Below are 25,082 nucleotides of genomic sequence, written 5' to 3'. Positions count from 1 at the left end.
GGACTCGCGCTCAGCCCGCGCGGATTCTCCTCTGCTGGGCCGACCACCAATGGGAGAAGAGTCCAATTCCAGGCATCCGCCGCGATTGGCTCCGAGCCCGGGGGCGGTGGCGGCGGGGGGCGGACCCGGGGGCGGGTCTCGCTTTGGGGCTCCGGTGCTAACATGTGAGGCGTCCGCAGCCGCGGAGGACTGGAGTGCTGCCCGCGGAGGCCGCGGTTCGGCGAGCGCGACCTGGCTCCGCCGCCAAGGGCGAGGGGCGCCGCTGGCGGGTCCAGGTGCCCGCGCGGGGGCAGCGCCCGAGCATCACCGCGGCGGGCGTCGGAAAGGGAACAGCTAGGGGCCGGGCCGCGTCCCCGCCCTCCGCACCGCGAATGGATGTGCCCGGCCCGGTGTCCCGACGGGCGGCGGCGGCCACCGCGCTCCTGCGTACGGCCCGCGTGCCCCGCGAGTGCTGGTTCTTGCCCACCGCGCTGCTGTGCGCCTACGGCTTCTTCGCCAGCCTCAGGCCGTCCGAGCCCTTCCTGACCCCTTACCTGCTGGGGCCGGACAAGAACCTGACGGAGAGGGAGGTAGGCGCGGCGGCGGGCTGGGGGCCGGCGCGGCCGACCGCCGGCGCTCGGGAGGCGGCTCAGGAAAAGAGCGAGTGGAACGGCTCTCGCTCCCCGGAGGCTTTCTGGGCAGGGGTTGCTTGCCCTTCCGCAGCTGGCAGGAGGCTCGGGGCCGGCGCTGCGCTACTCCATGCCGTTTTTCTGGCGTCTGTTGGATTTGTGGGGCATGGCTCGTGTCGGGGTGGGGAGCCCCAGCACGCGCGTGCGGCCGGCGGCGTGCTCCTCACGCTGCTCTGTGTGGTTCAGCTCCTCTCCGCTCAGATTGGTCCAGCAGTTCCTGCTGGGGGCGGGAGGGGGCGCTGCGGGGTACTCGGATAAAACAGTGGAAACCGCCAGTTGTACTTTGGACAAAGGTTTAGTAAATGATGAAAAGTAGGGAACCATGGGGTGCCTGAGAGGCTCCGTCGGTAAGCCTCAGACTCTTGATTTCGGCTGCGATCACGATCTCGTGTTTGCGGGATCAGCCCCGTGCAGGGGCTCTGCCCTGAAGGCGGGAGCCTGCTTGGGATTCTCCATCTCTGCCCCTCCCCTGCTCACGTGGCGCGCGCGCTCTCAAACTTTGTTTTTAAAAAAGAAGAAAGTAGGGAACCAGGTGCGGAGTAACCCCTGCTTTCGGAATGGATCTTCCCTCTCCTAGCCGCACCCTCCTCCTCCCCATACCTTACTTTGTTTACCTTTGACTGGATGGACGTGCTCAAATAAGGGCAGGACAGCAAACAAAAATCCATCACCTTAATTTGTTTTGACTTTTAATTAGGTGAGGCTTTTTGGATGTGCTCGAATAAGGGCAGAACGACAAACAACTATCCGTCCCCTTAATTTGTTTTGATTTTTATTTAGGCGAGACGTTGTCCAGGGACATGCTGCCCCCCAGCCCCCAAATCCTACCTCCTGGGATAAAAGCAGATACTGAGATGGTGTCACGTAATTGGCATTTAATTACAGTTTGTCCTGCATGGTGAATTGTTGGTTCACAGATGTTAGTTTTGCTTTTCAACCACAAGCCTGAAAGCTGAAGCCTGGTATTCTTTTCTAGAACACTACAAAGGGTGAAAGATGAGTGGGCATTTATTAGTAAGTATTTATTATTTTTCCTATGCCTGCTTTTCCTTCCTTCCCCTCCCTGCCCTAGTTGCTGTGAAATACTTCTTCCATTTAAAGTTTACTCTTCTTCCTGTGGTTAGTAATCACCTCTTTTGAGTAGCAACTCACCGTCCCTGCATAACAGGCCAGAGCAGGATATAATTATTCACAGTCCAGTTTGTTGTTGGCTTTGCCTTTCCGTTTTCAAGGACGCTTAGCAGGGAATTGAAAGTCGGTGTTGGATCCTGGATTGAGGGTTTCATTTGAATTTCTCATATTGTCTTACCTTCAGCAAGTATCACTGACTTTTACCCAACTTCACCTCTTCTGTTTCTCAGTCTTTTGGACCACTCCACGAAGGACTGTGACAGCTGTTCATTCCCTATTTGAAGTTTAACATCGTTAACATTTTAACATTGTGAACAGAATAATTTTACAAGGAGAAAATGACTGCAGTAAATGAGAGAGGATGATTCTGGAGACCCAGAACTACCACTGACTCTGAAGCAGAAATGATACTTCCTGAGCTGCGAATAATGAAAATTTCATGTGAACTGCCATGTGATATGCACAGTCTGTTCACCTTGCTGGACTGAGGGCCACATGGGGAGAAGAAACATGCTCTCTGTGTTGATATTTGAAAGCTGATCTGTTTTGCATTTGCCCTGGGCCGAGAGTTATGTCATGTGTCATCATGTGCCCTGTCTACTCAGAGCCTTCTGGGGTGAGAGAATATGTTCACTGGCATTGGGGCCGGACAGGGGTGCTAGGGCCCGTAAATGTTTGCTGATTATGTAACAAACACCTAGCACATTCCTGTGCCTGCAAATTGGAGGAGGAGGAGGGCAGAGTTTGAAGAGAAATCTGGTGGTCTAGAAAGGAGTGTCATTTGTTCGTGAGTACCTTGGACCTGGGCTGATTCTGTTGTTGGTGCACAGTATGGCTCCGGTCACCCTCTCCAGGACCCTGGGTTTTTGGAATATCTAAGAACTGAAATAAATAGACAACTTGTTCTCCTTCCTGACTTAATGCTTGCTTTCACCAGTGCGCGGTTAAATGAAAAATGTTACATGACTTTTAGGCACAGTGAATGTCAGGCCATGGTCAGTGATGTTCTGAAGTTTGTATTTACCCCAGAAGACTTCAGAAGGGCCAACTTAGATCATCTTAAATGGAGCTATGGTTAACCAAGTCCAAAAGCAAAGGAAGGAGACGAAGGACAGAATTTCCTCTATCTTTGCATGCATGAAGGATTTTCCTCTTAGATTTCAGGAATAATGTTAACCCGTTTTAGGTACCGCTTTATAAGTTTTAAACAGGTTAAAAATGGACTCTGTTCTAATAGTTGAAAGCCAGTCTTTTAATAAAATAGTTCCATGTCACCAGCACTGTTTTATTCTTTCATCTTTTTTAGCATATGATTCGACATTCACCACCTTTCTTTGATTTTTTTTTTTTTTTTTTTTTAACATTCTACCTATTCTGTCTGGTATTCAGAGTCTTACAGAATTTGGCTCTTACCTCCTTGACAGCCTTAGCCTCTGCTACGTCTTTCTTCTTGCCTTCTTCCATGTGCCCAAGCTCTGTCCACATTAATCTTCTAGTCCAAAATCCAGTATATCCAGTCTCTCATCTACTAGCCTGTGCTCAAAGTTGTGATCTCTCCTTGGAATAAGCTTCCCCTACCTACCTGCTGATCTCTTTCTGTTAGCCTCTACCTTTCTTTTCCTTCAAGGTCCGTATTTCCTAGCTCTCTTACAATGATGTATGAATATATATCCTAATTAGGTTCAGAACAGAAGTTTTATGTTATTTTATTTTATTTTATTTTATATTTTTTATGTTTTATTTTATATCCATACACCTTGAAGTGTTGTGTAAAGAAGAGCTTATTAGCTACTTGTTTACTTGAAACCTGATTCTAAAATAAAGTCTAAATCGAATTAGAGCTTAAGATGAACATCTGTTCTCTCTTAACTTTCCGTATCTCAGAAAGAAAACGCAAGCAAACTCTGATCCAAAGACTGGGGGCAGGCACCTGACGATAAAAATCAGTTCCCTTTGCTCACATGACAGATTTTACCCGAGATAAGAAGGTATTGTCTAGGGTATGGACAATAAGAGTCTGTAATGTGTACATTTTTGCGCGGAGGAAGTTTCCCTTCAAGATTAAAAGTACCCATCGAAGAAACATTTTCCGGTGTCACAGTTTGTCGGTGGCAACATTGAAAGAGAAAGGATCTTTTGGAGACCCAGTGGCTAAGCTCTGGTGATTGTGTGGTCATTATGTCTTTGTGAATGCCCTATAAAAGCGCCTCCATACCGGTTGAAAAAGGCGCAGGCCATAGACGTAACCCTGGAACGTAGTCCATGATCAGTAACAGGTTTCCAGTTGAAGAGATGAGGCTTTTCAGTCTGGTAGATTCAGAATAGCCAGGTTCTGATCCTCCCTCTACCGATTACTTACTAGCTGTGCTAACTTTGGATAATTGACTTAACCTTCCTGTAAGGCCCAGTTTCCTCAGTTGTAAAATAGAGATAATAAAAGCATTTACCACTTAGGCTGGCTGTTTGGATTCAAGGACACAATGTAGGTAAGGCAGGTGTCGCAGTGTGTGCCCGTCAGCGGACGTTGCTATTATGATGCTGATAACACTGTGAGAGGGACATTCATTCATCCTGGGCTGATCTCTTTCACTGGAGATGAAATCGGTCTTGTATTTAGAATGAGTAAACAAGAACCCATCCCTTCCCCCACCGTCACACCTCACCCCATTTGCCTTTAATTTCATTACTACGCGGCCTTACAGGTTTGGCAGTGTTACTTTTCCTCATCTTTATCTTTTTTTTTTTTTTTTTTTAACGTTTATTTATTTTTGAGACAGAGACGGGGCATGAACAGGGGAGGGTCAGAGAGAGAGGGAGACACAGGATCTGAAACAGGCTCCAGGCTCTGAGCCATCAGCCCAGAGCCCGACGCGCAGCTCGAACTCACGGACCGTGAGATCATGACCTAAGCCGAAGTCGGAAGCTTAACCGACCAAGCCACCCAGGCGCCCCTTCCTCATCTTTATCTTAACCGTGGTTTCGCGTTAGGAGTGGATTCGACCCACACATATAAGCACTTTAGGTTGATATTTGAAAGGATGAGGGGCACCGGGGTGGCTCAGTTGGTTGAGCAAAGCCTGCCTTTCAGAAAGCACTTAAAAATTGGGGCCACCGACCCAGACTTTGAAATGGTCATTTGAGAAACTGGCTCCCCTGTATCCACACTAGGACCTTGCTAGACCCTGGGGTAGGCGTAAGAGAGGGGAAAGTCTCCTACGGTGATTGATGCTGCAAGGGTGGGGATGACAGTTCAGTTGATTTACCTAGTTATGTTGTCCCAAAGGGTCTGCTTCAGCTTCAGTCCTCAAGGCTTGAGACCTGTAAATAAAGTGGAATGAATGATTTACATGTATTCTCTCACTTAGTCCTTGCAGCAGACAACCCTGTGGTTGCAGGGCTTACCCTTCTTAAATTTTTTTTTTTTTTAATGTTTATTTTTGAGAGACAGAGCGAGAGAGGGGGAGACACAGAATCCCAAGCAGGCTCCAGGCTCTGAGCTGTCAGCACAGAGCCCGATGCTGGCCTCGAACCCAGGAACAATGAGATCGTGATCTGAGTAGAGAGCCACCCAGGCGCCCCAGGGCTTACCCTTCTTTTACTGATAATGGAGACTAAGGCTAAAGGGAACTAAAAAAAAAAAAAAAAAAAAAAAAAAAAAGCCTTGCCTGTAATCACACAGCAAACGATGGGAGTGAAATTCCAGCGGGGTCTTTATGGTAGAACGCTTATTGTAAAGATACCTCTACTTTATCCCAACTTTAAAAATACATTAAAAAGAAAACAAAAACTTCTATTTTTTTTTTTTTTTTCATATTTCAGGCAAGCAAAAAGAAAGACATCAAAGCTGCCTATAAGCCTGTCATCCACGGATAATTATTCTGTCAAGACTGTAGGACAGACTTATCCTCTTGACCTGTTCCCCCAAAGAAATTAAACTGAAAATCAGAGAAACCTAATCAAACAGTGGGATCAAGGCTCCCTATTCTGTGGGTAGAAGTAAGAATTGATGATCATTCCCAAACATTTATCCATTTCCAACACAGTTATTGAGCCACGTATCTACACAGCAGGCTAACTGGAAGGCCGTGGCAGGTCAACCCTTGAAGAGTCCACCCTTTTAAGGCAGTGGTCCTCAGCTCTGGCTCAGATAAAATCTCCTGGGAGGTCGTAAAGACTTGCCTTTGGCTGGGCATCCATATTTTTTAAAGCTCCACGGGAGATGTGCAGCCACGGTTAGGAACCAGTGCTCTGCGGTAATTGGGGAGACAACACGTACAAAGCAGTATGGAGAGCTCTGAATGTTACAGTACATATATTACCTGCTCCAGCAAAGTCTTCCAGGATGAGGAAGGCTTTGAACTAGGCCTTGATGACTGGGGAGGATTTTCAGAAAAAGATCACGGGTTGGGTGCCTGGGTGGCTCAACTCCGTTAAGCATTAAGCATCCGACCCTTGGTGTTGGCTCAGGTCACAATCTCCCGGTCTATGAGTTTGAGCCTTGCCTCAGGCTCTGCACTGACCGAGTGGAGCCTGCTTGGGATTCTGTCTCTCCACGCCTCCCCTCCTCACACTCATGCACGCGCACGTGCCTGCACACACTCTCTCTCTCTCTCTCTCAAAATAAATAAATAAACTTTAAAAAAAGAAAAATGATGGGGCAGAAACAGGGAAGTATATTCCAGTTATCAGAATTGCTGTCGAGATTCCTTCGGTCAGTAAGGATTTATCAGAGGTGTTGGTAGGTTGTTTTATGAGAATAAATGGTTACGAATATTCCCGTTCCGTTGATCTCGCTAATAGGTTTTTAATTTTCTCTTTTTATCAGGTCTTCAATGAAATTTACCCAGTATGGACTTACTCGTACCTGGTGCTGCTGTTTCCTGTGTTCCTTGCCACAGACTACCTCCGGTACAAACCCGTTATTCTGCTGCAGGGACTCAGCCTTATTGTCACGTGGTTCATGCTGCTGTACGCCCAGGGACTGCTGGCCATTCAGTTCTTGGAGTTCTTCTATGGCATCGCCACAGCCACTGAAATCGCCTATTACTCTTACATCTACAGTGTGGTAGACCTGACCATGTACCAGAAGGTCACGAGTTACTGTCGGAGTGCCACCTTGGTGGGCTTTACGGTGGGCTCCGTCCTCGGGCAGATCCTCGTCTCCGTGGCAGGCTGGTCCCTGTTCAGCCTGAATGTCATCTCTCTTACCTGTGTTTCGGTGGCTTTTGCCGTGGCCTGGTTTCTGCCCATGCCACAGAAGAGCCTGTTCTTTCACCACGTTCCTTCCACTTGCCAGAGAACGAATGGCATCAAGGCACAGAATGGCGGCTTTGTAACCAACACCACGGCTGCAAACCACCTTCCAGGGTGGGAGGACCCGGAGTCAAAAATGCCTCTAAATACGGAGGAGCCGGTAAGTGTGGCCTTACGTGCCTTGCGGCGGCTGCTCTGGCTGTTAGAGCAACGATGACAAAACAGACAGGAAAACCCCTCTTGCTAGCCCTTGTATTCATCTTGACTCAGTTTTTTATCCTGGGTTGGTTCACTGGTTCATTCATTTATTGATTAAAGAGAGGGCAGATTTATATTAGGGATGGCCAATACATTCTGTCCTGAGGTGAATAACCTCCAAAGTCAGACCAGCATCACATCATACTGCTTGTGTCAGAGAGGTCTTACGAAGCCATAGCAGGTGCACCTGGGGAAGGGGGGGCGGGGCTCAGTCGGTTAAGCGTCTTAATTCGGCTCAGGTCATGATCTCACCCTTCGAGAGTTTGAGCCCTGCATTGGGCTCTGTGTTGACAGCTCAGAGCCTAGAGCCTGCTTCGGATTCTGTCCATTTCTCTCTCTCTCTCTCTCTCTCTCTCTCTCTCTCTCAAGTATAAATAAACATTTTTTAAAAAATTAAAAAAAAAATGGGGCGCCTGGGTGGCTCAGTCGGTTGAGCATCTGACTTTGGCTCAGGTCATGATCTTACAGTTCATGGGTTTGGGCCCCACGTCGGGCTCTGTGCTGACAGCTCAGAGCCTGGAGCCTGCTTCGGATTCTGTGTCTCCCTCTCTCTCTGCTCCTCCCCTACTCACACACTGTATCTCTCTCAAAAATAAATAAAAAGATTAAAAAAAAAAATTTTTTTAATTAAACAAAAACAAAAAAAACAAGCCACAGCAGGAGTTGTCTCTTCCTCATCTTTCTATCCCTGGTACTGGCTATACAAAGAAAGCCCTCTGAAATTTTTACTGCATAAATAGTTGAAATGATTCCAATAAATGATGAACATCTTCCAGTTTCTGAATTGACACCTAAAGTATTTAAGTTTAGAAAGTTTTCTTCCTCTTCTGTGCTGGAAGCGATGTTTGATATTCATTTTCTTTTTTTTTAATTATTCATTTATTTATTTATTTTTTTACGTTATTTATTTTGGTGGGGGGGTTGGGTGGGGCAGAGAGAGAGGGAGACAGAATCCCAAGCAGCACAGAGCCTGATGTGGGGCTTGAACTCAAAAACCACGAGATCATGACCTGAGCCGAAGTCGGATTCTTAACCAACTAAGCCACCCAGGCACCCCCTGATAATTCATTTTCAAATGACATTTCACCAGAATGGGGTAGTAAGGAATACCACAGAGAAGATAATCACAAGAGGAAAATCTAAGATGGGTGACGGAATACATATTAATTAAAAGTGTGGCTATGAAATTGTCTCTTAGAAGAGAGAGGTATGGCATCTGAATAATCCGTCCATCTGCTCTGGCTAGCCGGGAAGGTTAATTGCTTCCCCTAATCACTCACCCTTCTTTATAGCTTCTTATCTTTCCAACGGGTTGTAAGCTGTGAGGGGCAAGGTTCATTCCAACCATACCGAATTGGTCTCAGTTTTCATGGGACATGTTTGGAAACAAGCCTGTTAAAATTCTCACTTTGCAGGTGGGCTCTATCAGTCCTAAAACCATGCTCCTGGGGCCTTATAGGCTGAAGGAGAGGAGAGAGCCTACAGGAGGAAAGTCTTTGGCTCCTCCCCTGGAGTTAACTCAGATTGTTTCAATGTGGCATCTAATTACGTCTCTTCTGCCTACCGCCACCATTCACTTGTGGTTACCGGTTGAAACGTAGGTTTATTCATCCCAAAGAGCTTGAGCTTAGGTGACACTCGCTGTGAAACTTGGGTTACTGGGGCACCTGTGAGCAGCATCAGTCAAAAGACCAGGGATTAAGTAGGAATGAATTGCCAGTTTCTTCATGTTGGCAAGTCAACCCAGGGCTGATAGAGGAGGGAAAGAGTTAGAATCATCTGGAGTACAAAAAAGTAGAAAGCTGTAGATCTCGTGTAGTAGAAAAAAAAAGAATAAAGATCCTTTGCTAATTGTTTCAAAGATGTGAAATGGCTTTAGTGGAAATTAGTATCCATATACATACTTATGATACCTGTATACATATATATCTTAAATATTAACATTGGTCATAGTTCTAAAGATTTTTATAGACCAGTAAGTTTTAAACCATTTTGAACATAGTAAGAAAGAGTAAGAAACATAGTAAGAAAGAAACACATTTTACATAGGAACCAGTACCATTCATAGGTGTGTATATATTTTAGATATAACTGAAGCAGAGGTTTTACAACACTTGATTCTGGTACGTTCCATTCAGTTTATTTTTTTTATCATGCAGATCACTGCCCACTAGATTGACTTTATTACCTGTTAATGAGCTGGAACCTACCACTTACAAAACACTCTGTCCTAGACCAAGACCAACTTGATGTTTGTTGTTTATACGCAAGATGTCAGTACTTGACATGCTGAAGAATTATGAAATTCTAGAGTTAGAAGTGATTCTACCCACAGGTCGCAGGACCATCAGAGCATCTTACAGTGACAAGGGACTTTAGATCTCATCAACCCTCTCATTTTAGAGATAAGGATTGGGAACAGAGATTAGTGACTTATGCAGAACTGCGCTGATATACTGCGAAACATAACTAAAGAGCATATAGGAGACCCCCCTTGATCTGTACTTCATGAAGTCTTTCCCTGGGGTGACAGCATGGTGAGAACCATCGTGTTGGCTACAGTGTGGTAAAAGTTAGACTCAGGTCAGTTCCATGATATCCTTGCTTCCGCTGCTGACCCCGTAACAGGCAGTCGTGACTGCCGGACAGCTGTTCGGGGCCCAGACGATGCTGTTTCTCTTTCACGAGCCTGAAGGAGAGTCAGAACATGGCTGTCGGGGATCATAGTGCCATTTGAAGTTGACAAAGCCCATAACTGAACCATAAATCATAACTGTAGTAAATACAGTAAAAAAAGGGGTAGGTAGACGGGTGGGTGGTTTGATCTTGATCTTCTGGAAAGGGAAGATGAAGTAGGAGTCAGAGCGATAGCCCTTGTCCGCGAGTTACCTTAAGGTGTTTGTGAGTCCTTTTCAGAATGAGCCTGTTGCCGTGGGGCCCAGCGTGTTGACATTACAGCAGAGCTGGTGATTTTCTTTCCTAAATAGGAAACGGGATTCCTTCTGTGCTTGGCTTGTAGTTGGATTTGCTTTATTTTAAATTGCTCATTCGCTAGAAATGATGTAAATTAAGCCGCTTCTTTAGCACGGGCCATGACACGTAATGAATACCTAATAAGTGACACCTGTTAACATACCTATACTTTTATTGGTAGACAGATGCCCTTGGCTGTTAGTAAGCATTCGCATTCTTGGCGTATGTGTGTGTTTGAGCTTTATAGAACACTGACTGTAGCAAAATTAGTGTTTCTACTTTGTATGCAAGTAAGATCATTTCCAGCAGCACACTATAGTGGATTTCGAAGGAAGGGAAGTTGAAACCTGGGCTCTCGTACTCGCCAGCAGGGTAATCTTGGGCACGTTTCTTAATTCTTTGAGACTTAATTTCCTCATTTGTCTCCCTCACCGGGTTATTTCAAGTATTAAATGCCACAATGTAAATGAGGGAATGACCAGGTTACCTCTGGTCTTAACCTTATGAAAGATGTCACTAGAATCTGGTAGTGATTCCATACCACTAATTCTTTAACCGAGGCCACTCTTTTTTTTTGAGAGAGAGAGAGGTGGGGGGAGACAGAGGATCCGAAGCAGGCTCTGTGCTGATGCGGGGCTCGAAATAACAAACCCTGAGATCATGACCTGAGCTGAAGTCAGACGCTTAACCGACTGAGCCACCCAGGCCCCCCCCCCCCCCCCCCGCCCCGAGGCTACTCTTAAGTGTAGAATGTTAAACCAGATGGTCACTAAACTTTCCTTAGCTCTAGAATACTGAGTTTTATGAACTGATTGATCTGAAGGCACTTTCTTTCTTCTGATAGGTAAGGAACACATACTATCATAGAAGTGGTTTAATTTCAGTCATCAGCCCTTGACTTAAATCTTCACAGTTTAGGCATTAAACCCTATCTCCCCTCTCCCCCATATGTGTTCCTATTGTATATAGAATAAATTCGAAAATTCTCATTACGGACTATGGGACCTCATACAATCTGACCCTTTGCTAACCTCTCTGACCTTATTTCACCCTGTGCGCCGCATGGCACTGACCTGAAACACAGCACTTATTCCCACTTTAGAACTTGGATCCGGAAGTTCTCAGGCAGGACTGCCCTTCATTCTCATCTTCATGGCTGGTTCCTTTATGTCAACTCAGGTATCAATTCAGAAGTCAGCTTTAATCACTACTTGCCAGTCCATTACCCTGTTTATTCTCTTCATGGTATCATTCTTACTGTCAGCTGTCTTGTCTGTGTGTTTATCGTCTGTCCTTCTTACCAAAATGTCAGTTGAAGGAGGACAGGGACTTTTCTGCTGTATTCCCAGGATCTAGAACATTGCCAAACGCGCAGTATGGGCCCTCGTCAATATTTGTTGGTTGCATAAGTGAGTCATGATAGAGTACAGAGGAAAGGAGCATGTATTGAGCACTTGCTGCATACCGCGCAGTCCTCATTTAGTTCTTCCAATAGCCTGTCGAAGTAAACATTCATTTCCGTTTTGTAGCAAAAAGCCTAAGGCTTAGAAATTGGTTCCATCTGCAGGCAGGCAGGTGTGTTTCTGTCGCGCTTCATCATTATCGTCTCAGCTCTCATTCATTTTAACCTGGGTGCTGTGCTAAGTACAGTGGGACTGTACTCCCACTTAACACTGTGGGACAGTGTGCTAAGAATCTTGGGTTCATGAGCTCGTTTAATTCTTACTAAGACTGTGTTGTAGGTGTCACTGTCCCCATGTTACAGTTGAGGGAACTGAAGCGTATGTCAGATAACTCACCCAAAGGCACCTAGAAAACAGCACTGTCACAATAAACCCAGATCAGGGCACCTGGATGGCTCAGTCGGTTAAGCGCCAATTTTGGCTCAGGTAATGAACTCGCGGTTCGTGGGTTCGAGTCCCACGTCGGGCTCTGCGCTGAGCTGAGCCTGGTTGGGATTCTCTCTCTTCCTCTCTCTCTGCCCCTGCGTGCTTGCTTGCTCTCTCTTTCTCACGCGTGCTCTCTGTCTCTCTCAGTAAAATAAACCCAGATCTAGTTGACTTCAAAATCCTCTATAATAGAGACCCCTATTCCTTGGTAGAGAAATAACTCCAAGTTTTGTTATTTTGTTTTTAAGACAGCATCAGAACCCCTTTTTTTGAGTGAAATCTGAAACCACGTGCCCATTTTGATAAACAAGTGAGCTGAGCCTAGGGGTGGTGTGAGTAGGCCCAACTATGGAATATTGCTTGGTTCTCATTCCACTGAGATTTTCCTAGCATTTCAGGGAGAAATGGCCTTTATTTACTTAATTTCAGGAATCGCTATATTCATATATATATATATATATATATATATATATATATATATGAATGACACACACACACAATATACAGCTAATAGATATATCATCTGAATAGGAAAAAAATTTTTACTGATTTTATAAAAAAGACTCCTTCATTTTTTTAATGAAACAAAACAGAAAACTACATAAAAAGAATTCAGAATCCTCTGAACTGCTGCTCCCAAAGATTACCACTCTTAATAGTTTAGTGACCTTCTTCCTAAACATCTCTTTCCATATACACATGTGTATGTATTCATAGGTATACATTTTATAGTAAATGAAATTATAATCTACATGTAGTTTTGTAACTTGATGGTTTTTTTTGTTTGTTTGTTTGTTTTGTTTTTTTTTTTACTCAGTGTTATATAATACTTGCTTTCCGATGTCTTTTCATGCAAAATAGCTTTCTTTCGGAATCCAAAGAAATGGAACCATAATGGTGCAAGTGACTGGTGGGAGGTTTGTGTTGGGCTGGTAGTCTCCCCCCAGGCTGGCTCTGAGCACAAAGCCACAACTGTTGTGTAGAAACTTGTGTGAAGGACATAGTCTGCCTTTCGACCCTCCCTTTTTCCCTTGTGGTCGCAAACCGTTCCCTCTGGATGTCTCCAGTGAGACCCCTGCCAATGGGTATGTCTGAGTTGGGATGGAGGGGAGAGAGTGTGTACATGGCTGCACCCCCTCCCTGTTACAGCTTAATGCCCTTGAACTTCAGGTGTCATCTCCCCCTGAAAAAGAATAGCCAAAGACAGGCCTCTAAGCCAACTGTTAGCAGGTTGTTAACGCCCTAACTTCAGGTTTAGGAACTAAGGCTCTGTGAGCCTACCAGGCCAAGGCAAGAATGACTATTCTTAAATTTTTTTTTTTTTTTAACGTTTTATTTATTTTTGAGACAGGGAGAGACAGAGCCTGAACAGGGGAGGGTCAGAGAGAGGGAGACACAGAATCTGCAACAGGCTCCAGGCTCCGAGCTGTCAGCACAGAGCCCGACGCGGGGCTCGAACTCACGGACCGCGAGATCATGACCTGAGCCGAAGTCGGCCGTTCAACCGACTGAGCCACCCAGGCACCCCAAGAATGACTATTCTTGGAGCAAAATAAGTGCACAACGGGCCAGAGCAGGAGAGAGAGTGTCCTAGAAGCTTTTGATGTGTGGCAAGAACTTTACTGTTGCTAAATTGCAAATATACTACAACGGCATCTTCTCCCGTGCTTTTGTTGCTTCCTTTGCCTAGAATGTTCTTCATTATTTCTCTATTCACATCTGTCTCCCAAAGTCTATCTCGAACACCAATTCTTCCTTGATACAGATTTTACTTTGTTTTGTTTCTTGTCTTGTTTCTTAATAACAGATGTATGTTATTCCCATCAGTTAAGGCTCACTCCGTACGTTTTTACTATGTTTTGGATATTGGAACATCACCAGCAGAGGAAACAATGATAGTCCTCTTGTCATCAGGAAAATACGTTTGCTGTTTGTAGCAAGAGTTAGTATCGGGACTGTGTCCTTCAAAAGCACTTAATAAAAGAAGCAAATGCGCTCGAAAATTTCCACCCCAGCCATTGTTTTTGGCTACAGATGAGTCTCCCTCTGCCCAACGGGGCTGAGAAAACAGGGTATTCTGTTTACAACTAAAGGTCCTCGTGCCCCTCAAGACACGTGGCCTCCAACCAGCAAGAGCAGGTTGAATTGTGCGGCTGCCACCGATGTATTTACAGATCTGGCACGTGGCTCCTGTCACGCATCCTGGCGCTTATGTGCTGCTTCACGATGAGGTCCCCTTTGCTCCATTTGGGTTCTCTCCTCTTCCCTTCCCGTGTTAGCCACAAAAGTGTAAGTTCCCATCGCTCAGGAAGTAGGGCATACTTGGATAAATTAGACCTTAGATAGGAGTTAGAGACTTCTCCTGGGGTGTCTGGGATTTCACGTTGTCTTTGTGGCACGGTGTGGGGATGGCACATAGCTTGGTAATGCCTCGGTTCGCCCCAAACGCGGTGGCTTTATTACTTCATTATAGTGGTAGTATTTCCCATTGTACCAGCATTGGGTGATATAAAATATAAAAAGCGTAGGAAAGAATATTAAAATCACTAATCACCTTACTACCCTCTAGGTAGAGAACTGCTGGTAATATTTGGGTCTGGTTTTTCCTAAGGTTTCTGTCTCAACCATTGCTCTACAGTGAATCGGTCAGTTTTAAGGATAGGAAGTTCTCACTGACAAACCCTAACTGACCAGTGATTTAATAAGGTTACTAACGGTTGCTTATTCTGAACGTCACTTGCCACCGTGTGGGGAGATGTGAGGTGGCATCTCGCTTTGGCTGAAACATGCAGTCTTTGGCCATCTTTCTACCTTCACTTGGTAAACAGTACATCGTTGCTGGGTTGATTACATGCAGCTATGCTACTGTTCATAAAGCACTAAAAGAAAAAGTCGTACTATATATATACGCAAACGTGCACACACACACACACACACACACACACACACACACCTCAGAGATTTCGCATGTCCTGTCCCGACCACCGCAATAAAGCAAACATTGGAATAAAGCCAGTCAAATGAATGTTTGGATTTCCCAGTGCACCTACAAGTTGTGTTTACATTATACTGTCAGTGTGCAATGGCAGTACGTCTGAAAACAAACAAACAAACAATGCATGCACTTTAGTGTAAAAATACTTTGCTAAAAACTGCTAACCGCCCTCTGGGCTTTCAGCACATTGCGATCTTTTTGCCAGCTGCGACTTGTCCGCCAGCACCTGCCGCCCCACCTTGCATTGTACGTGGTGGAGACGGCTTCTTTCCTTGACCCACGCGAGCCAGCCTCTGCTGGCTTCACGCTTTTCTTCTGCGGCCTCTCCAGCTCCCTGAACCTTCACAGAATTGAAGAGATCGCGAGGGCCTTGCTCCGGGTTGGGCTTTGGCTTTGGCTTAGGGGCAACACTGTGGCTGTTGGAGCTTCTATCCAGGCCACTGAAACTTTCTCCATGTCAGTGATGAGGCCATTTCACTTTCTTGTCAATTGCGTGTTTCCTGTAGTAGCACTTTTGATCTCCAAGAACTTTTCCCTTGCATTCACAAACTGGCTACTGTCGGGCACAAGAGGCCTAGCTTTCTGCCCGTCCAGGCTCTCGGCTTGCCTTCCTCACTGAGCTTAACCATTTCTAGCTTTTGATTTAAAGTGACAGACGTACGCCTTTTCCTTTCCCTTGAACCCTTCGTGGCCACTGTAGGCTTATTCCTTGGCCTCATCTCAATATCGTTGTGTCCCAGGAAAGGGGGAAGAGGAGGGAGACTAGCCAGTCGGTGGAGCAGTCAGAACGCACGCGACTTGCCCTGATTAAGTTGGCCGTCTTCTGTGGGTACGCTTCATGGCTCCCCAGAACAACAACAGTAGTAACTTCACAGGTCACCATAAAAAATGTAATAGTAATGAGGGGCGCCTGGGTGGCTCAGTCGGTTGAGCGTCGGACTTCGGCTCAGGTCGTGATCTCGCAGGTTGTGAGTTTGAGCCCCGCGTCGGGCTCAGTGCTGACAGCCCAGAGCCTGGAGCCTACTTCCGATTCTGTGTCTCCCTCTCTCTGCCCCTCCCCCGCTTGCGCTGTCTCTCTGTCTCTCTCAAAGATAAATAAACGTTAAAAAATTCTTTAAAAAAAATGCAATAGTAATGAGAAAGTTTGAAATCTCATGAGAATTCCCAAAATGTGACGCAGAGACATGAAGTGACAGATACTAGAAGAAACCTGGCTCTGACAGGCTGGCTCCACACAGGGTTGCCACAAACCTTCCATTTGTTAAACACACAAATTTGCAAAGTGTAGTGAAGTGTAGCACCATAAAATGAGGTAGGCCTGTATATATGCCATTTATATACATAAAAATAGGGGCACCTGGGTGGCTTAGTCGGTTGAGTGTCCAACTTCGACTCAGGTCATGATCTCACAGTTCATGGGTTCAAGCCCCACCGTCGGGCTCTGTGCTGACAGCTCAGAGCCTGGAGCCTGCTTTGGATTCTGTCTCTCCCTCTCTCTCTCTGCCCCTCCCCTGCTCATGCTCTGTCTCTCTCTCTCTCTCTCTCCCTCTCCAAAGTAAATAAACATGAAAAAAACATTTAGATGCATAAAAATAAATAAGCGGTTGCCTTTCACAAGGAAAAAGACAAATAGAAAACCGGGTCTATACAGTTGCTTTCTGTAGTCGCCTTCACAGTATTTGCACCTTTCTCTCCGTTTGCTGTGAAGGAACCCACGCCGGAGCGGCTCCTCGTGCTGAAGGTCCTGTGGGATGACTTCCTGATGTGCTACTCCTCCCGGCCTCTGCTCTGCTGGTCTGTGTGGTGGGCCCTGTCCACCTGCGGCTACTTCCAGGTCGTGAACTACGCACAGGGCCTGTGGGAGACGGTGATGCCCTCTCGCGATGCTGCCATCTACAACGGCGGCGTGGAGGCCGTGTCCACCCTCCTGGGTAAGCGGTGTGGGGCGGCACACTCCCCCCGGAGGTCAAGTCCGCCACGATCTGATTTTTCTCTCCCCTCGGGAACTGGAGGTGACCCCCAAGGCCTGGTTTATTTGTTTTGAGCTCTGGCTTTCTGATTTAGGGAGAAATTCAGCAGTGCTCCAGTTGTGGGTGGCCGTGATTCACAAACTTTATACCCTGTCGGGAAACCCAGCATACTGGTTTGCAGAATTGTCCTATGCGGGTTTGTGCCATCTCCGGGTGTTTTGGGTGCTTCCGTCACTTGATGTGACGCTTGGGAGTGGCGTGATACAAGTCTGTGACAATAACTAGCACACGTTGAGTGGTAATATGTACCAAATGCTGTCCTAAGGACTTTAGGTATATTAACTCAGTCCTCACAAAATTCCTGAGACAGTTGCAGTTAGTATCCCCATCTTACGGTTCAGGAAACCCAGACTGATAGGTTAATAACTCGCCCGAGACAGTACAGATGGTACCTAGTCGGGGTAAGATTTGAACTCAGAGCCTGTGTCCTTGACCATTATATTCTGTTGTCCTGTTCTAATTTGTTGGCCTATCTCATACGGTTCTTTTTTTTTTTTTTTTTTTAATGTTTATTTATTTACTTTGAGAGACAGAAGGCGAGAGAGAGGGGCACCCGGGTGGCTCAGTCGGCCGAGCATCATCCGACTTCGGCTCAGGCCACGATGTTGCAGCTCGTGAGTTGGAGCCCCACGTAGGCTCTGTGCTGACAGTTCGGGGCCTGGAGCCTGCTTCGGATTCTGTGTCTCCCCTTCTCGTGCCGTGTGTGTCTCTCTCGTCTCTCAAAAATAAATAAACGTAAAAAAAAAAAAAAAAAAAAAAGGCAAGAGAGAATCCCAAGCAGGCTCCGCGCTGTCAGCACAGAGCCCAGTGCGGGGCTTGAACTCACGAACCGTGAGATCATGACCTGAAATCAAGAGTCTGGACGCTTAATCTACTGAGCCACCCAGGTGCGCCCCCTCATAAGGTTTTTAGACAGCATTCCGTGCTTTCTGTAAACACTTCTGACTGTGTCTGGCACTTAGAAGGCACTCTGCACATCTTAGCTATGGTTACCAGCGTCATCGTTTTCCCAAAGAGAGGAGATGCCCTTTTGCCATGCTCTGGACTGCTGCTCAGGCAGGAGGAGAGACGATCCCTCCCGCCGTGTCGTGTGGTCAGGCCGGAAGCAGCGGCTCTCTTTGACTCCTGCCTCTGCGCCCGCCTTAGCACCCCGTTCCTTGGCGGCACCCCTGGGTCTGCGTCCTCCCGTCTCCTCGCCAGCTGCTGTCATTCGGTCTCTTCGTGGTCTCTCACTGGCTCCAAGTTACTTATTCCGTCAAGTCCCAAATTCTCTGCCTTTCCAGGCCCTCCGTAATCTTGAGCTACCCTATTTGTAAGTTACGAGATTTTAAAATGTAATAACCCAAGCTGAATTTTTAGTTGATTGAAATTGCGTTTGTGGAGCAAAATAACTAGAGAGCTTTTCTCTCTGCATTTTGTAGGTGCTGTTGCCGTGTTTGTAGTCGGCTACATAAAAATATCCTGGTCCACCTGGGGGGAGATGATGCTGTCTCTGTTTTCTCTGCTCATCGCCGCCGCGGTCTACATCATGGATACCGTGCAGAACATCTGGGTGTGCTACACGTCCTACGTCGTCTTCAGGATCATCTACATGTTACTCATCACTATAGCAACGTAGGTGTTCTGACTCAGGGAAGCGCTAGGAAAAGCTGTGACAGGATAAACTTCTTGGTCTCTTCACAAACCCATGAAAAAGCATAGGTTCTCCTCCCGAGGGAGCCTCGAGGGCGAGGTTCATTTACGTCCTTGGTCCCGTAGTCCCGCTCTGTTCAGATGCCTGCATGAGATTTACAGCATTTGGCAACAAAGTGCCTTTCACTTGGTTGGGAAGGGAATTGCCCAGCAGCAGAAAGAAGGGGCTGCTCTTCATAACTGAAGCAAAAGTCGTAACTACCTGGGGAGTAATTCCTGTGTACTCATCCTTTTGTGTTTTGTTTTGTTTGAAGTTTTCAGATCGCTGCCAACCTCAGCATGGAGCGCTACGCCTTAGTGTTTGGTGTCAATACCTTCATTGCGCTGGTCCTGCAGACTCTGCTTACTCTCATCGTGGTGGATGCCAGCGGCCTCGGCTTAGAAATTACCACCCAGGTAAGAGTTGTGTTTCGACACGCAAGGTGTTCCAGTCATAACGGCAGGTGATCAGAGTGACCAAGTCGAGCATGCCTACTGCGAGCCCGTTCAAACAGTACAGACAGATATAAAATAAAAAGTAGGAGTGTTCCCTCCTTCCTTTGGCCAACCCCCGTCCTGCGTTCTTTTCTCCCTGGAGGATGGTGGGACCGTCATCTTTTTGGCGAGGACCTAGAACGTTTTTGAGCGTCACTCGAGAGCCTGACGGAGGCGAGAAGTAATGTTGGTGCCCGCCCTCCAGGCCGAGCTTTTCCGCTGTCTCGTCCATCATTTCCCTCCTTTTTTTTTTTTTAATTTTTTTTTTTAACATTTATTCATTTTTGAGAGACAGAGAGAGACAGAGCATGAGTGGGGAAGGGGCAGAGAGAGGAGGAGACACAGAATCCGAAGCAGGCTCCAGGCTCTGAGCTGTCAGCACAGAGCTCGACACAGGGCCTGAACCCACGAACTGCGAGATCATGACCTGAGCCAAAGTCAGACGCTCAACTGACTGAGCCACCCAAGCGCCCCCATTTCCCTCCATTTTTAATTCTGTACGTGGAATACTAGCTCCTGTGTGTGAGATGCCCTGCTTCGACTCACCCTTCTGAAGCCTCCTCCCTTCTTTATTAAAAATGCCGCCCGCCCAAATAGCAAGGTAATGACTTCTGATGAACAGCAGTAAGATTCTTAACATATGACCCATTGAGAAAACACCTGCACAAACGCCCAAAGCCAGCGTGGACACTCTTATTCATTCTGGAACCGTGTGTCGTGTGTGCCTTCATGCATTGTGAGTTAGTAGGTGGGGCTTGCTCTGTACTTTGGCAGAATGGGTAACTGAATCAAAAAGTGCCTACCCCACCCCCACCCCCAGCCCAGCCCAAATGATTCCTTCTCCATTATTCCCTCCACACTTAAGATACTAGTTTTCTTTCGATACAGAGACCCAGCACGTTAGCAGTAATGAACTTTGTACTGAAAAATCTAAAAGAGAAATCATAATCACAGTTGGTAATGTGCACTAAGTGCTTCCTGTGTGCCAGGCACTCTATAGAATTTTACAGAGCTGCAGGCAGGATTGGACATCGAGAGAACGAGTCTGAGAGATGTTAAGTAACGTTCAGTGTTGTTTAAGGTCACGTGGTCAGTAGTAATGTGGCAAAGCTAGGATTTAAACCAGCTTCAAGGCCTAATTATCTCTCCCTGGATGGTGGTGCCTCAGAAAGGTGGGCGGGGAGTGGGGGGAGTAGAGCGGGAGCGCATTGCTTTCTGTTTCCCAGTCACTACCAGCAGTGAAAAGCTTGAGAGGACTTCTCAAGGGTTAGGCGCTCAGATTTGGAATGGAGGGTGGGAGAGAAGCCAAGTGCTTGTCATCCTGCTGTAGAAGCGGCGGGTTTAAAAATACGGAATTACAGAATTTTGCAGGCTGTGCCGGAATTCGGCCATGATTAATTAACAGGTTTCCTGTAGGAAAATGTATCCAAATTGTAAAGAGTGACACTCTTACCGCACAACCGAGCCAGTTTCTAAGTACGTCGTGAGTTATTTTCAGAAGGTGATGATGAAGATGTTGGTTAACTATATAGTCACCTTAAAATACTGGCCTAGAGAAGATTCTTACAAAAAGTCATCCTATGGCGGAATACAGTAGACTCTCTACTGCCCTCCTCTGGGGAGGAATAGAAGTTCTTTATCTTCAGAATTTGGCCTGGTGGTCGTACTTTAACCTATCAGCTTGAGGGAAGAGACCGTGATGCAATGGTAACAACAGCAACAAAAATAAAAGCAGTTTCAATTATAACAACAGCAACAAAAATAAAAGCAGTAGTATTATCAGCTTTAGCGTTGTGTGGATAAACACACATGATTTCATCCCTTCCCAGTGACCCAGTAAAAAATGGGCGATATTGTGACTTCCCGTTTTGTAAACGAAACCCAGGCTCAGAGATGAAGTATTTCGGTCAGAGTCACCCGGCTCGCCGGGGATGGAGTCCAGATGTGCGCCGAGGCGGTCAGGCTTCAGTACGACCACGCTGTGCTGCCCCTTGCGCTGCCCGTGCCGGGCACATCGTGTGAGCACACGGTGTTTTTTGAAGGTTTATAGAGACCCTGAATATACCTTTAATCATAGGAGGTGTTCACCTATATCCAGTACAATGTCTCCTCTTGTAATCGATAATTCTCTAAATTACTTCTTTTCCCTACCCCTTTTAGTTCCTGATCTACGCCGGTTATTTTGCACTCATCGCTGTGGTTTTCCTGGCCAGTGGTTCAGTTAGTATCATGAAGAAATGCAGAAAGCAAGAAGACGCGGAATCGAGTTCTCGAGTAACCACTTTGTAACACACTGCTTAGCAGACTCTGCACAGCAACTGTGCCTGGACATATTTAATTTTTTAGTATGTAGACGTGTTTGTGAACGTGCTTTTTAAGGCTTCAGAGCAGCCAATTGACTCTACCTTGTGCTCCTAGAAATCCTGTTTAGGGGAGTCAGAGGTGAAGTTTATCTGGCGGATTATTTATGGAAGCTAATTGAAGGATTACTGTCTTCTGATAACAGAAGTGAACTTGATTTTGAAAGCCGGGTACTCAAGAGCACTCAAGCAACACGTGGCATTTGTACTTGACGGTGAGTCTGGTGTCTCAGAGGCCTGGTTCGGGACCGGGGCTCTGCGGGCCACAGGATACTATGTTCCAACAGCATCTGTGTCTGTTCGACTTCACACTCGTATCTCTTTGTTACTCATGTGCATTTGTGTTTCTACACATGAAAGTTGTTTTTAATCACCGGCAATATTTGCTCTGGTTTGGTGTTCTGTCCTATTGGGAACGTGTGTCATTTCGAAGTTTTAGTTATTTTTAAAGCACTTGTTGTACGAATGTTCTCGGTTTCCATCTTGACAATTTTGTATTTGTGTAGATTGTCTTTAGAAGTACACTCTTGCGTTATTCATATGCTTCCCAGAGAAGCTCTTTTAGTTAGAAAATAAGGCAACTTTTGAGGCCTGCTGATAAATCGAAATGAAGACACCTAATCAGAAAACTTAAGTTCTGTTTGCCTATCTCTTAGCCTTGAGTATGAAGGACTATTAATCCTATAAGGAGAAGATCATCTATGAGCTAAAGATACCACTAGCCCAACCAGCTCATTTTGTATTTGTACTCCCTTTTATTTCCAGAATAAAATGAGAAGTCTTTTTTTTTTTTTTTAATATCTTCATCCCTATTTATAGTTTTTATATGCTTTGTCCTTCTTATCCAAGATCAAGATGTCATTAGGAGTTAGATTTGTTGGATTATTACGAGGCCTTTTCAAAAACTGAGACTCTTTTTGATTATTTCAATGGGACAGGAACTAGGATAGACCTGATTCCTGCATTTTGTACATTAAATCTGCCTTTGTTTCGAAGGGCGGATCATCTTGGAATATCTGCTTAAAATAATAATTGCTAGTGGTTCCATTTCCAGGGTACTTGGAAAAAATGTTGTGTGTATATTTAATTCTGTAATTAGTCTACCAAGTGGCTGCTAGTGTATGTGAGTCATGATAGCTATTTGAAAGCCAACTTTGTTGCCTTACCTTGAAAAAAAACCTAGGTTAATTTATTTAGAATAACACAGGTACACAGTGTGACTACTAGTTTCAAGATGCCGGAATTGACATATTTGTTTAGTGTAAGCGGCAATTCCAGAAGTAAATGCAGATGAGTATAGGTCATTTGCCATTCACCTTCCCTTCTGATCAAGGGAAGGAAAAGAACACTAAGGGAAGGGGAAGCGATGTTACGAAAGTACAGCCTCTAATTTTATACCTTATCTTTGGCTTTGCTGCGTAGGGAATTGTTCACTCAGAAACAAGTAGAAAAGTGATGTTCAAGGGATTTTATTTAATGTTTTTTTAATAAAATGATGGTACAATCACATCACTCATGTTACCAAAGCAACATTTCCCTAGAATTCAATTCAAAGTTTGTGGTGTGCAGCTGGAGCCTTGACTTATCGAAGACAATAACAAGGTCGTCTCCTGGCCATATTTATAGAACGCCCAGACCAGTTTGCAAGTTGTGCTGTGTGCAGTTTTGCAGAGAAGTGAAAAAAAAATCTGTACATTTTATCCAACTCTGTATAAATTATGAAATTATTTTTATTAAATAAATATTTTACATCCTGTGTTCTCTTTTTTAGTCAGATTATTTTAAATGTATTTGTTTGCTTCAGTGGGAGCTTTGGTTTACGTATTGAAACCTTTTCATTATAAGCCTTCCCTCACCTGGCCTTGGTATTTAACCTTGTTATCCTGTTCATTCCTCCCACTGCTTTGTGATCCTTACCTTGACTCCTCCCCCTTATTTCTGTCATTTTCCCTGTTATTTCTAGCACCACACTGCACTGTTTGTTTTTCTCGGTCTTCCTCTTGGCACCTCTCATCTCTCTTTTTAAAGCACTCGTCCTTTGAGAAACCAAAAAGACTCACATTCCCTTCAACGTTAACTGAATTTTAAAAATAAAGGAAATTCAGTCAAATCAAGGGCGGAAGGTGCCATGGTAGTTTGCAACTTCCTAGCCTCTTTGTTCCAGCCCCAAATATTCTGACATCCGGGAAAGTACCTTCTTTTGCCATCAGTTGAGAATCACTTGTTCATTATATCCCAGAAACCAAGTCACTCGTTTCTCACAGTATCCAAAGAAGTACCTTCCCTTTAATATCCCATCTCTAAATCTGCTTCATTTGAAGCAATTCATTGATTATCAAAGATTCATACATTTTCATGCCAAAAAGTTTTTTAAAGATATTTTGAAGATAAAGCTTTCTGTCCCTATAGTTCTATCCCCTGTATCTTGATGCCTTTCAGATTGTAAGCCTTCTGAGCTGGGACCGTGTCTTATTTTCGTCTTTTTTGTTGTATAAATCACATCCTAGTGCCATATGAATATTCAACTACATAAATACTATGTAACAGACTTAATACCTGCCAGTGTAACAGCTAAATGCCATTACTTTTTTTTTAAAGTGCATCAAATGTACTTTAACAGGAAATGTTAAGATTAACATGCTTATCAATGACCTCCATTCCACTAGACGGTTTATTCAAGGCATTGTGCTCAACATGATCGAGATTGGACACCTGTTTGTTTTACTTACTATGGTGGCCTCCTTGTCACTAATCCCTTACACCTGAGTAACGTGTTTTAGTTTGGAAAAGGCATTTGTGAACATCCCCTCCTTTGATTCTGGAAAAGGATCTTGTGGAGGTATTGATTACTTTTTCATCAAGTGATGCTGGTATGATAGAAGGGAGTTCAAATTGCTAGGTTTGCCACTCAAAGCAGGGCAACAGTAGGGAAGTCACTCTGTTGACCTTCAGTGTCCTCATGGGTAAGTGGGAATGACCCGCAAAGACAAGAAAGCGTATCCGAAAGCACCCGCACACTGGAGACACAGTACGGGACTGAGAAATCTGTTCCTTCATCCTTTGTTTACAATTAGCTTGTAGCCGTGAATCTCAAAATTGCACTTTTCAAGGGAAGCTTTTTTTTAATGTTTCAATCAAAATGGAAACAATCGCAGGCTTTCAAACACCTCCTCCCCTTTTATTTTTTATTTTTTTTGACGTTTATTTTGGAGAGACAGAGCATGAGTGGGGGAGGGGCAGAGAGAGAGAGGGAGACACAGAAGCCGAAGCAGGCTCCAGGCTCTGAGCTGTCAGCACAGAGCCCGATGTGGGGCTCGAACCCACGAACTGCAAGATCATGACCCCAGCCAAAGTCGGAT

At 45.5% G+C, this 25,082-nt stretch overlaps 1 protein-coding gene across 2 annotated transcripts; it reads left to right on the top strand.

Moving 5' to 3' along the window:
* SLC19A2 (solute carrier family 19 member 2) lies at positions 1-23,478 on the top strand. Of its 2 annotated transcripts, none has more exons than XM_060643448.3 (6): positions 1-569; positions 6,625-7,212; positions 16,876-17,098; positions 18,619-18,811; positions 19,144-19,285; positions 21,524-23,478. In XM_060643448.3, the coding sequence occupies exons 1-6, from the start codon at positions 372-374 to the stop codon at positions 21,650-21,652; spliced, it is 1,473 nt and encodes a 490-aa protein (XP_060499431.1). In that variant the 5' UTR covers positions 1-371; the 3' UTR covers positions 21,653-23,478. The 2 variants fall into 2 exon arrangements, with proteins under 2 accessions (XP_060499431.1, XP_060499432.1); XM_060643449.3 differs by lacking the exon at positions 1-569 and adding an exon at positions 1,805-2,415.
* Positions 23,479-25,082: the final 1,604 nt, after the last annotated feature.

Source organism: Panthera onca, chromosome F1 (genome assembly GCF_046562875.1).
Source record: "Panthera onca isolate mPanOnc1 chromosome F1, mPanOnc1 haplotype 2, whole genome shotgun sequence".
In the NCBI taxonomy this organism is placed as follows: Eukaryota; Metazoa; Chordata; class Mammalia; order Carnivora; family Felidae; genus Panthera; species Panthera onca.
This window is presented reverse-complemented; position numbering and strand designations above follow the sequence as displayed.